General features: G+C 46.1%; 1 protein-coding gene across 2 annotated transcripts; it reads left to right on the forward strand.

Annotated features, from left to right (window-relative positions):
* The first annotated feature begins 7,139 nt into the window (after positions 1-7,139).
* Positions 7,140-11,414, forward strand: TEX37 (testis expressed 37). 2 transcript variants are annotated; one of them, XM_043470459.1, is made up of 4 exons: positions 7,140-7,412; positions 8,179-8,215; positions 8,950-9,042; positions 10,887-11,414. In XM_043470459.1, exons 2-4 carry the CDS (start codon positions 8,189-8,191, stop codon positions 11,307-11,309), a joined length of 543 nt encoding a protein of 180 aa, XP_043326394.1. In that variant the 5' UTR covers positions 7,140-7,412; positions 8,179-8,188; the 3' UTR covers positions 11,310-11,414. The 2 variants fall into 2 exon arrangements, with proteins under 2 accessions (XP_043326394.1, XP_043326393.1); XM_043470458.1 differs by having other exon boundaries at positions 7,143-7,219; positions 10,887-11,309.
* The last annotated feature ends 1,556 nt before the right edge of the window (positions 11,415-12,970 follow it).

Genomic DNA, 12,970 nt, shown 5'->3' on the forward strand with positions numbered 1-12,970 from the left:
CCCTGGGATGGAGAATGTGGACTCTGGCCCAAGGCAGCCAGGGCTGCAATCCTGATTCTGCCACTTACGAGGCACAAGGGACCCTAAGCAAGTCACTTAACTTCTCTGTGCCTCATTTTCCTCATTTACAAAATGGAGAGAGGGATGAAAAGGGCTTTGTGTAGAGACTTGCTTGGTGGTCCAGTGGCTAAGACTCCACACTCTCAATGCAGTGGAGGCGTGGTTTGGGGAACAAGATCCCGCAAGCCACATCTAAGACTCAGCACAATCAAACAGAAGAAGAATCTGTGTTGTAGGGTTAAGATGATGCTGTCAGGACAGTGACCAGCACAGGGTGCATGCTCTGTTGTTTGTTACCAGCATCTCCAGCTGTCCAGCCAATTCTCAAGTGCCCAGTTGATTGTAGAGGCTCCAGATGTTGTCATTTCTCTGCTGTGTCCCCTTTCCTGTCTGTGCTGCACACTCATCCACACTGACCTCTTTAAAATATCCCTTTCATCATGTTACTATTGAGCGGTATCTACCACACTCATTCTCCTTCGCTGAGTACTTCCCATTTGCGGTATGTGCTGGGCATTGTGCTGAGCAGGACCAACACAGCATTTTATTGCTTTCTCCGGCCAGCAAAGCATTTTCAACCCCCATTTGACCACTTAAGAACATAAGTAACTTATCCAAGGACACACTGTTGTTAAGTGGTAGTGCATGGGTGCATGCTCAGTCATGTCCAACTCTTTGTGACCCCATGGACTGTAGCCTGCCAGGCTCCTCTGTCCACGGGATTTCCCAGGCAAGGATACTGCAGTGGATTGCCATTTTCTTCTCCAGGTCTTCCTGACCCAGAGATCGAACCCACATCTCCTGCATTGGCAGGCAGAGTCTTTACCACTGAGCCACCTGGGAAGCCCAGTAAGTGATAGAGCTGGGTTCAAATGCAAAGTCATCTGACCCTCAAACTCTTTCCTCTTCGTACTCTGCCTCTTGTCTGAAAGTCCACACTCCTTAGCATTGAAGGCCTTTACTGTCCTACCGCAGTCTGCCCTTCCAGTTTGACCTTGAAAATTCCCCAGACAATCAAAGAGTGTCATGGAAGACCCAGCATTTACAGGTCTAGTCTGGGAGGCTCAATGGGTGTGGAGAGGCAAAAGGCAGTTCAGATCTCTTGAGGAAGTAAAAAATGCATACCTAATGGAAATAGCATCTATAAAAGTGATAGATGTCTGTTGGAGTGTCTTAAATGTTCAGAGAAAAGGGGTGTGGGTGAGCAGGGGTGGACAGGAAATGGAACCTTCAGAGAAGGGTCAGGTTCTGGCAAAAGAAAGCTCTTCATTTAAGACTTGGTTTTACCACCACGTGTCTGCCAAGTCTCCAGGCCCCACTCTATACCACGTGGTCCTGCCTCCACACGCCCACCTGTGCTGGTTCATTCTTCCTCCTTCCCCCCCACTCACCAGGTTATAAAGTGCTGGATGGCAGGAACCTGGTGTTTTTCTTTTTCTTTTTTTGGTGGCACCATGTGGCATGTGGGATCTCAGTTCCCTGACCATTGAAAGTGTGTATGCATGTGCTCAGTCGTGTCCAATTCTTTTGTGATCCATGGACTGTAGCCCGCCAGGCTCCTCTGTCCATGGGATTCTCCAGGCAAGAATACTGGAGTTGGTTGCCATGCCCTTCTCCAGGGGATCTTCCAGACCCAGGGATCAAACCCGCATCTCGTGTCTCTGGCCTTGGCAGGCAGATTCTTTACCACTGCACCACCTGGGAAGTCCATTACCATTGGAAGTGCAGAGCCTTAACCACTGAACCATCAGGGAAGTCCATGTTTTCCATTTTTTATCATCACTCCAACAACACACCCTTCCTCCTCCTCCTCCTCCTACTACACACAGCAGCAGCAGCATCCAACACGTGTCTCCGTCGCCTAAGGTGGTCATAGGTTTGTGTTGAACAAATGAAGCCATATGCCCCACATTCTTGTCCCAATTTAACAATTTCCCCAGCTCTTTTGGCATCATTTCTGGAGTACCCTACACATCCACCACAGTGTACTAATCCCACCCAGTCGATTGACTGTCTGCCCTTGTACAAGATCCTGGAAGGCTCTGGGTCTCAGCTCCCTCCTGAACAAAGGCTGGGGGTAGCCCCGCCAGGATTTCCTTCCAGAGGAGTGTAGGAATCCTAAGAATCACCGGGGAAGCTTGTGAAAAGGTAGATTCCCTGGTTGGCTCCCTCTCCCAGAGATTCTGGCACTGAAGGTGGCAGCCGAAATCTGGGTTTTAATGCGCATCCCAGGCGACTCTGAAGCAGTCACCGCGCTGCCCTTGAAGAAATCCACAGCTTGGCGACCCAGGAATTTCCCAGGAATCTGGCATGGAAGGGGCTGGCAGACTGTGTTGGGAGCTGGCGAAAGCATCCGTGTGGGGACAGACCTCGCTGATGCGCAAACACAGCTTAATTTTCAGAGCCGTCCACTTCAAAGCGAATGACCCGGTGGTGAGCGTACAGGAAAACCTAGAAGAGAGAGGCGGTGGGACCAGCCCGCGGCCCCTCCCCCTCCCGAAGATGCTTCCGCTGCTGCCGAACTCCAGGGATCGACTTTTGTTTGTTTGTTTGCTCTTGGCGTGAAGGGGTTTCTATTTCTACTGAGGGCCTTCCCGGCTCAGATACCCAGTTTGGGAAAAGCAGCGTTTGCTAAACCCTCCGAGACTCCGGGCTCCCGGAGGGGGATCAATATCCCCACGGCTCTGGGAGGAGGTCTTTGTAGTGTCGCCTCGCTGTTTGTGCTTCAGGCTCTGGGGGGAGGTTTGCTCCTAATTAAAGGCGTAAATGCTTTAATCCCGGGCCTGAGGGCTTCCCAGAGCGCATTAGGCGAATTAGGAAGGAAATGGATTGTAATCCCTTTAATATAAGCCTGGAGGAACTCGAGGGCTTCCAGAAGAATTTCCTCCTGTGATTTACAACATTAGCAAGCTGAATTTGCATAGACAGAAACTGCGGGCCCAGGTTTTCCTTCAGAGAAAGCCAATAGGAATTTCTCTCAGATGAATGAAGGTTGCAATAATTAAGCTCCTACAGCATATCAGATCAGGTGCCAAGGCATTGTCCGCGTTTTTCTCCTTTGTTTGCCTATTCGCTCAGCCCTTTCGGACTCTTTGCAACCTTAAGGACTGTATCCTACCAGTCTCCTCTGTCCTTGGGGCTCTTCAGGCAAGAATACTGGAGTAGATTGCAGTTTCCTTCTGCGGATCTTCCCCACCCAGGGATGGAACCTGTGTCTCCTGCATTGCAGGTGGATTCTTTACTGGCTGAGCCATTGGGAAAGCCCTTTTCTCTTTTAGCTTTCCCTTCCAATCTATGAATATGTATTTTGTCAATAAGGAAATAAAGATGATTTGCAGCAACAGGGAGGAACCTAGAGATGATCATACTAAGTGAAATTAAGTTTGGACAGAGAAAGACAAATATCATAGGATATCACTTACATGTGGAATCCTAAAAAAAAATAGATACAAATGAACTTTACAAAATAGAAATGGACTTATAGAGAGGGATAAAAACAAATTCATGGTTTCCAAAAGGGAAGGGGAGGAGGGATAAATTGGGACTTTGGAATTAATAGATACACACTACTATATATAAAATAAACAGCAAGGACCTACTATCTAACCCAGGGAACTATAGTCAATATCTTCCAATAACCTAAAATGGAAAAGAATCGGAAAAGAATGTGTGTTTGTGTGTATAACTGAGTCACTTTGCTCTACACCTGAAACAGTGTAAATCGACTGCACTTCAATGTAAAGAAAGAAAAGAAATAAAGATGCAGAGGTTAATCTCCTCCCAGAGGCAGCGGGGGAGGATTTTTTGAGAGCCTTTGTTGTGCTCTGTGCTTTGTTATACACTGTTTATTGAATTCTGTCCACACACTATCTTTTTGTGTGTGCTTTTTAAACAACATTTACTTCACCTTAACCATGCTTTCAGAAATACACTTGTGTTGGTGTGTTATTTATTTTGTGTGTGTGTGTTGGTGTGCTATGAACTCATGTTGGTGTATTATGAAATTTAGTTTATCTTAGCCCACACAATTTGAAGCCAGCACTTGTATGTGATTTAGGCTTAAAATTAACAACAACCAGGATTTTCTTTCTGGTTTCTTTTTCATACCTAATGAGTGTGGAAAAGATGCCCCCCCCCCCCACACACATGCTGTTGAAGGAGAAGGCAAGAAGCATGAGAAATTTACCTGTGTTGTGTATTTCAGAAAAATAACATGTATCACACTATAACTATTGTTTTTATCAGACCCAACCTGGCCCTGTGCATGTGTGCATTCTCAGTCACGTCTGACTCTGCAACCCCATGGACTGTCAAAACAGTGAAGGACAGGGAAGCCTTGCATGTTGCAGCGCATGGGGTCTCAAAGAGTCAGACACGACTTAGCGACTGAAAAACAATAATCACACTGTACAAACTTAAAAATTGGCACCACGTGATATTTCGCATGGTCCATCACAAGCTTCACAAAAATCTCTGACTATTTGAAGTCTGGTTGGAGGAAGTCTGAAGCATAACACAGTGTTTCAACTCTCAGCGAAGAAATAGGGACCCTGAGGTACACTGTCTCAGAAAGAGAGATCCTCTTTCCCAAGAGCTAGGGATGGTACTCACCAGCCCACCTTGGGTCACCATCCTCTCCCTGAATGGCAGCCTAGAGCTGGAATTTTCTGGCAACAATAACACCCATTTAGAGCTGGGGTAGGATCAGCACCACTCAAACTACATGATTCCTGAAAGGGAGAGAAACAGCTCTCTAAAGGGAAGCTGGAATGAAAAAGGGGGGAGTCAGAGATGCGCAACATACTCCCTTCTCTTGGTTTCATGCCCTCACCCACTCCTTTCCTTGCCTCTTCTTGTTCCACTCTTGTTCTTGTCTTACAAGCTTTGCACTCCTGACCCCCGTGCTAGGAAGCCCTTTTCTCCAGGTCTTTCCCCACTGAACCAGTGGGAAAGCCCTTCTCTCCTTTAGTTTTCCCATCCAATCTATGGATATATGTTTTATCAATAAGGAAATAAAGATGATTTGCTGGCAACAGAGAGGGATCTAGAGATGATCATACTAAGTGAAGTAAGTTTGGAAAGAGAAAGAAAATATATGCTATTACTTACATGTGGGATCCTAAAAGAAAAATAGATACAAATGGACTTTACAAACAGAAATAGACTCACAGATACAGAAAACAAATTCATGGTTACCAAAAGGGAAGGGGAGGAAGATAGATTGGGAATATGGTATTAATAGATACACACTACTATACATAAAATATATGAACAACAAGGACCTACTGTATATATGGAGCTATACAGTTGCAGGGCTGGTTCTTTCTCTGCTTAGATTGCTGCTTTAATATCTCTCTCCTTTTTGGACAACCTCCACCCCAATCTGAAGTGCCTCAGTCATTCTCCCATCTTGCTTCTTTGCTGGATCTAATGGAGGCTGAATAAATAAACAAAATTATTTATTTGGCTATGCTGGGTCTTAGTTGTGGCATGTGGGATCTAGTTCCCTGACCAGGGATCAAACCCAGGCCCTAGGCGCTGGACCACCAGGGAAGTTTCCCTCATCTTGCTTCTTTGCTGGATCTAATGGAGGCTGAATCACTTGGTTCTTGGTTTACTCTATGTCTTGTTCACGCCAGAATGTAAGTCCTATGCAAGCAGGAATTTCCATCTATTTTGTTCACTGATGAATCTGCAAGGTTCAGAAGGGTGCCCAACACCAAATAAGTCCTCAATAAATATTGGTTGGGTCAATGAAAGGAGTCTATAGCGTATCTAGAGAGAAACCAAGGAAAACTTTGTGGAAGAGGTGGCCCTTAGAGTGGAATTTGTGTGTATGAGAGTAAATATATTAACATTTATGCAAATAGTATATATCTGTAAAGTTTATCATTTGAACCATTTTAAGTTCACAGTTTGCTGGCATTAGATACTTTCACAATGTTGCACAATCATCACCACTCTCTATTTCCAGAACTTTTTCCTCTTTCCAAACTGAAACTTGATACCCATTCCTCCCAGCTCCCTGGCAGCCACCATTCTATTTTTTGTATCTATGAATTTGACTCAGGTATTTTATATAAATGGAATCGTGCAATATTTGTCCTTTATGGTCTAGCTTATTTCACTTAGCATGTTTTCAAGGTTCATACATGTAACATGTGCCAGAATTTCCTTCCTTTTGAAGGCTGAGTAATATTCCATTGTGTGTATACATCACAGTCTGTTCATGCATTCATCCACTGATGGACCATGGGTTGTTTCCATCCTTTGGCAATTGTGAATAATGCTGCCAGAAACACAGATGTATAAATATCTGTTTGAGTCCCTGCTTTCAGTTCTTTTAGGTACATATTCAGAGGTGGAATTGCAGGATCAAACAGCAAATTTATCGGAGAAGGAAATGGCAACCCACTCCAGTATTCTTGCCTGGAGGATCCCATGGACAGAGGAGCCTGGTGGGCTACAGTCCATAGTGTTACAAAGAATCAGACATGACTGAAGCAACTTAGCACGAATGCACGCACGCATGGCAAATCTATGCTTAATTTTTTGAGAAACCATCAAGCACTTATCCACAGTTGCTGCATCATTTTACATTCCTTCTAGCAATGCACAAGTTTCTCCCCATTCTCGTCTACACTTATGATTTTTTGTTTTGGGTTACAACCATCCAAATAATTGTGAAGGAGAGTGGAACTTTGACAGACAGAGGAGGGATAAGCCAGGCTTTCAGGCAACAGACGCTTGGAAGGGCTCTGGTATGAGGTGGTTTCAGTCACACAAAGTCTGATGTCATAATCCCCATGAGATTCTTTTTAACCTGCAAATAGACCGATTCAGTAGAGCGTTGGACAGCCTTGCATCCTGGGTACCTTTCGCTGCTGCCAGCGTTCATGTTGGCTCAGGTGTGCTGGAATACCATCAGCTCTCTGTGAGAGAGGGTGAGCCAGGGATAAGGGGACTGACACACAGGAGGTGGGCCGGTCACCCCATCACAATGCCCAGGGACTGTGACCAAAATAGCCAACATCGTACGGGTCAGGGTTCATCTCACAGACTGCTGTGGTGAGGGACACAGCAGCAAGACTGTCCAGGTGGCAGGGACACTTGGAATTGGCAGGGCTGAAACATCATTATCCTCTTGGCAGAAGGAAGGGTAGGTGCTGTTTGCATTGAAGTTGCCCCCCTGTCTGGGAGAGGAGCTGTCTCTGCACAAAAAGGAAGGGACACGGGGGCTATTTGAGGTCTGTCAACCACCCTGATGGTCCACGGTCCCTGAATGGAATGGCGCTCAGGGCAGGATGCCATGGGAATGAAATGGAGGAGCCATCCAGAACCTAGAGAGCCAAGTACATGAGACAGAGTGGGCTCAGAGAGCTCCCCCAAGCCCAGGCAGAAAGGCCTCCCCACTAAGATATCAGGATTGGGGGGTGATTGGACCCATCCGTGGCTGTTGTCCACCGAGAATGCAGAGCCTCAAAACCTTCACCCTGGATCCCTTCGGTCTCCACTAGAAACATAGTTTGTGCTTCTGCATCAGGATGCCTCTAAGTTCCAGGCCTGACGGTTGCTTTCTCCGGGCTGTTCAGAACGCTGGCTCCTGGGGACCCCGTGCACTCTAGTCATCCCAGCTCTGGGAGCACATTCTGTTTGCATGAGTGCTAAGTCGCTTCAGTCTTGTCTGACTCTTTGCGACCCCCATGGACTGTAGCCTGTCCGGCTCCTCTGTCCATGGGATTCTCCAGGCAAGAATACTGGAGTGGGTTGAAATGGGCCAGGGTGGAAACGACATAGCAGAACTTCGCAAATGCTAAAAACTGGGGTTTATTTGCCTCCCCTGCCCAAAAGGAGATTGCTAAACATTTACTAGCACAACACTTGCCTTGCTACCAGATTCACCTCTGCCTGAGGGGTAAATCTGATGTTCTCAACAACTGTGATTCCCTCTGAGTCCTGCTGGAGCCCCCTTGCCCCAGGACCCCTGTCCACCAGCCCATTTATCCCTGCTGCCATCACCAGTGCCTGGCGATTGAGTAATGTGATTGGTTGGTGGAGCTTTAGACTATATTCCCTGCCTGTGGCAGAAGCGGGGCTAACCAGCTTGTCTGTGTCTAGGTCGTCTGCTATGTCAGGCATGGTGTTCCCTGGACAGGTGAGTATTGTGAGCTTCTGACCGCTGTGACCACCTCAAGATTGGCAGCATTGACAAATAGCCCCAGGGAGGGCCAGGCTCCTTGAAGCTCCCTCTGGTTACCATCCCTGTGTGGCGTTCTCTTTTTTTTTTTAAATAAGCAGAAGAAAGTTAAGAGTTTACAATTTTCTGGAGATTCCTTTACTTGCTTAGTGTACATGTATTGGTCACCCTAGGTGTGTTGGGCAATGCATTGGGCTTTGAGGTTGAAGAGATGCCTAAAATTAAATCCTAATCGAGTATCCTTCACTAAGTCAGTGATAGCACACCATGATAACTGCTGTAGTGAGGGATGTAAAATGTGCCGTAGAAGCAGAAGAACAAGAGTTTAATTGTTGGAAGGTAGAGAGAGATGGGAGGAAGAAATTTTGGGGGAAGGGATTTAATATGGGTTTTGAAGGATGTGTAGGAGTTTGCTAGCAGGTGAAGAATACAGCTCATGTTTTTAGCCAGAGATAAGAATATGTGCCAGCCACTTGGAAGAGTCAAAAGCAGTGAGGCTGGGGTAATGGGCATAGAGTTGGGCCAAGGGGGTTGAGATGGTAGAGTCAAGTAGAAGCCAGATCATGAAGAGCTCCAATTCCAGGCTCAAAAGTTAACCTTTGTCCTACAAACAATGAGAAGTCATTGAAAGCCTTTAAGTGGAAGAACGACAGGATGAAATCTCTTGTTTAGTGTTCTCCCTTAACCTTTAGGCCCCTGTGGATTTGGACATATACCAAAGCTCCTACATGATCGACTACAAACCCTATGGGAAACACAAATATGCCAGGGTCACATCAGAAGAGGTAAGAAGTCACTCAGTCCTGCCTTCCATTCAATGGCCCACTGAAATCCTCTTCATCCATTTTTATTGTGAGTGTGGACATTGAGGGCACTTACTGAGAACAATGTCTGAAGCCAGGAGATCTAAAGAGGTATTCTGTGTGTATGTGTGTGTACTGTTTTATTTATTTTTTGGCCATGCCTCAGGGCATGCGGGATCTTCCCAACCAGGAATGGAACCAGTGCCCCCTGCAGTGGGAGGGCAGAGTCTTAGCCACTGGACCACCCTGGAAGTTCATGTGTATTGTTTTCAAATATATACCAAGTATGTCACCCATACGACACATAGTAAATAATAAATATTTACAGTTTAAATAATGTTGATACAGCAGCAGCTAGTAGCTCAGACAGTAAAGCATCTGCCTGCAATGCAGGAGACCTGGGTTCTATGCCTGGGTCAGGAAGATGCCTTGGAGAAGGAAATGGCAACCCACTCCAGTATTCTTGGCCTGGAGAATCCCATGGACAGAGGAGCCTGGTGGGCTATAGTCCATGGGGTCACAAAGAGTCAGACACGACTAAGCGACTAACAAACACAGTGTTGATAAACTCCAATGTACCTATTATCAGTCAGCTTAAAACACAACACTTTAGAGCGCTGCGTGCCCCTCCCTGTTCCCACCCCTCCCCCAACTTCCAAAGGTAATCATTCTTCCGAGTTTTGGGTTAAGCACTCTCTTGTGTGTGTGTGGTAGCTCAGACGGTAAAGCGTCTGCCTACAATGCAGGAGACCCAGGTTTGATCCCTGGGTCTCTCCTGGAGAAGGAAATGGCAACCCACTCCAGTATTCTTGCCTGGAAAATCCCATGGACTGAGGATCCTGGTAGGCTATAGTCCATAGTGGCAAAATTCCAGTCTGTGACTTGTCATTTCACTCTTTCACTGAATAAAAATTCTCATTTTAATATAGGTAGATGTATCAGTCTTTTCCTTTATCATTTGCTCTTTTTATTGTCGCTTAGTTTCTAAGTCCTGTCCAACCCTTTTGAGACCCCCATGGACTGTAGCACAACAGGCTCCTCTGTCCATGGGATTCTCCAGGCAAGAATACTGAAGTGGATTGCCATTTCCTTCTACGGGGGATCTTCTTGACCCAGGGATCAAAACTGCGACTCCTACACTACAGGCAGATTCTTTACCACTGAGCCACCTGGGAAACCCTTGCTCTTTTTAAGTCTTATTCAAGACATCTTTTTCTATCTTGAGGTAACCCCACTAAAATTAATAAGAAGATCTATACAAACAAAGGTGGAACAGTTTCTGAGATTAAATTATTTAGGAGAAGCAAAGTGCAGACTGAAATAATAATATATATCACTTGTGTACAGATGAAAGGCATCTGGATATATACATATAAGTTTACATGTACATAAAATATTTCTAATAAGACGCAGAACACTCTGATGACAGTGGTTGTCCCTAGAGATGGGACCTGAGAGAGAAAGAGGGTAGGAAATAGACTTACTTTTCACTATAAACCCTTTTGTACTATTTCAGTACATCCTTCTGTTGTATATATTACCATTCAAAAACTATTTAATCTCTGGGAAATAAAGAAAAGCATACCCTGTCTCATTTATTTATTTACTTTTAAATTTAATTTTCTTTTTTTTGGCCGCCTTGCAGTATGTGGGATCTCAGATCTCCAACCAGGGATTGAACCCATGCCCCCTATAGTGGAATCTGGTGTCTTAACCACTGGACTGCCAGGGAAGTCCCAAGTGTGCTCTGTCTTGGAGACTTCCTGGGAAGAAGCTCCACTGTTGCCTCTCTCAGCCCTCTTTTTGTGTATGATTTATTTCCACAGCAAGCAAAGCTGGACACCCAACTCCGGGACAAAGAGTTCTACAGACCCACCCCCAGCCCCAACCCCAAGCTAGAAGATGGATACCCTGCCTTCAAAAGACCCCACATGACCGCCAAGGACCTGGGGCAACCTGGCTTCTTCCCACCACAGGACCACGTGGCCCCAGTGGAGGATGAATGTAGGTTCACCAGCATCTGTCCATCTGTGTACCCAGCTTCCCATGCTCTGTACCTGGCCCACAGCGACCCAAACCGGATTCGACAGAGTGCCGACTTCCCCTGTCTTCTGGAGCCTGAGCGCCAGCCTGCCCCAGACGTGGGCAAAGGCTACTTTCTACTGCCCGGCTGTGCCTGCCCTTATCACTGTAAGGTCAAGGTTCCCATATTGAACCGATGGGGGCCCTTGATGCCATTTTACCAGTAGGTAGGCTGAGAACACCTTCCAAGGGCCCTGTGGAAATTCCTCCCTCTCACAAGGAAATCCCTTGGAGTATGGATCGGAGAACTAAAAATAAAACTCTGGAAAGACAATCCAGTGGCACCAAGACTGTGCTTGTTTGACGTGGCCTGCCTGATTTGACTTGACTCCCTGGCTTGCCCTGGGGCACAACATCCCCGCCATAGAAGGAAGATGGGAGGGAGGGAAGAAGGGAAACTGGTATGTATGAAGGGCTGGAACATGTGTGTTTCAGGATAAGTAAGAACCCTGCTATAAGGAGTCTTACAAAAGGGAAAATAATCATGTTTCCCATAGTCATTGAATGTTGGGTATGATTGTAAACCTTAAAATGCTGTTGGATAACTTTTTACCTCAGTGCTCTTAATTCATTCCGCACTCCCACCCTTGTAGCAATCAACAGTAACCATTTAGACTGCTTCATTTCCTGTGTTTCTTCTTGCTCAGTGGACCTTGGGGAACACAAATGTAAGAGTCAGTTAGGAAACAGTCTAAGGTGCTGTAACAAAGAGAACCAAAGTACAAAGTCTTGAATAATGTACTAGTTTGTCTCTCATCTAACAGTTTAGAGGTAAGCAGGTGAGAGAAAGGGCATTCTTTGCAGCAGTTTCTAGCTCTGAGTCCCAGGTGACTGCTGTGGAGTCCATTGTGTCCCCCATCCAAATTCATATGTTGAAATCCTAACCTTTAACGTGACTGTATTTGGAAACAGGGCCTTTCAGTTCAGTTCAGTCACTCAGTTGTGTCGGACTCTTTATGACCCCATGGACTTAGGGGGTAATTAAGGTTAAATGAGGTCAAAAGAGTGAAGCCTTAATCTGAAAAGACTGGTGGTCTTTAAAAAGAAAAAGAAAAAAGTAAACACATGCACACACAAAGAAAGAGAACTCTACACACACACACACACACACACACACACACACTCCAAAGAAAGGCTACGTGAAGATGGAGCAAAACGTTAGCCTGGGAGCCGTAAAGAGGTCTCACTCTGCCAGATCTTAATCTGGGATCTTCCAGCCTCCAGAACTGGAAGAAAGTTAATTTCTGACTGTTGTACTTTGTTATGGCAGCTGAACAGACTCATATAGTGGCTGATAGCTTTCAGTTAGCAGAGAGTTAGAAGCAGGGCTTCCCTGGTGACTCAGTGAGAAAGAATGCACCTACCAATGCCGGAGACCCGGGTCTGATCCCTGGTCCAAGAAGATCCCAGGGCCATAGAGTGGCTACGCCTGTGAGCCACAACCATGGAGCCTGTGCTCTGGAGCCCGTGTGTTGCAACTGCTGAAGTCCACATGCCCTAGAGGGGTTCTGCACAATGAGAGAAGCCACCGCAATGAGAAGCCCTTGCATCACATCAAAGAGTAGCCCCTGCTCACCACAACTAGAGAAAAGTCCTCATAGCAACAAAGACCCAGCAGAGCCAAAACTAAATAAATAAAATAAGTGCACACTTAAAAAAACAATGTAAGTAAGAAACAACCAGTGGGATTCGGGCAATGTCCCTTTTAGGGGCACAATGCAGAAATGACCCTCTTCACTTCCAATCTTGTCCTCTTGGCCGGAGCTCAGCCACATGGTCCCACCCAACTGCAAGAAAGGCTGGGAAACATAATCTTTGTCCCCGGTGG

The sequence above is a fragment of the Cervus canadensis genome, chromosome 5, assembly GCF_019320065.1.
Source record: "Cervus canadensis isolate Bull #8, Minnesota chromosome 5, ASM1932006v1, whole genome shotgun sequence".
NCBI lineage: Eukaryota > Metazoa > Chordata > Mammalia > Artiodactyla > Cervidae > Cervus > Cervus canadensis.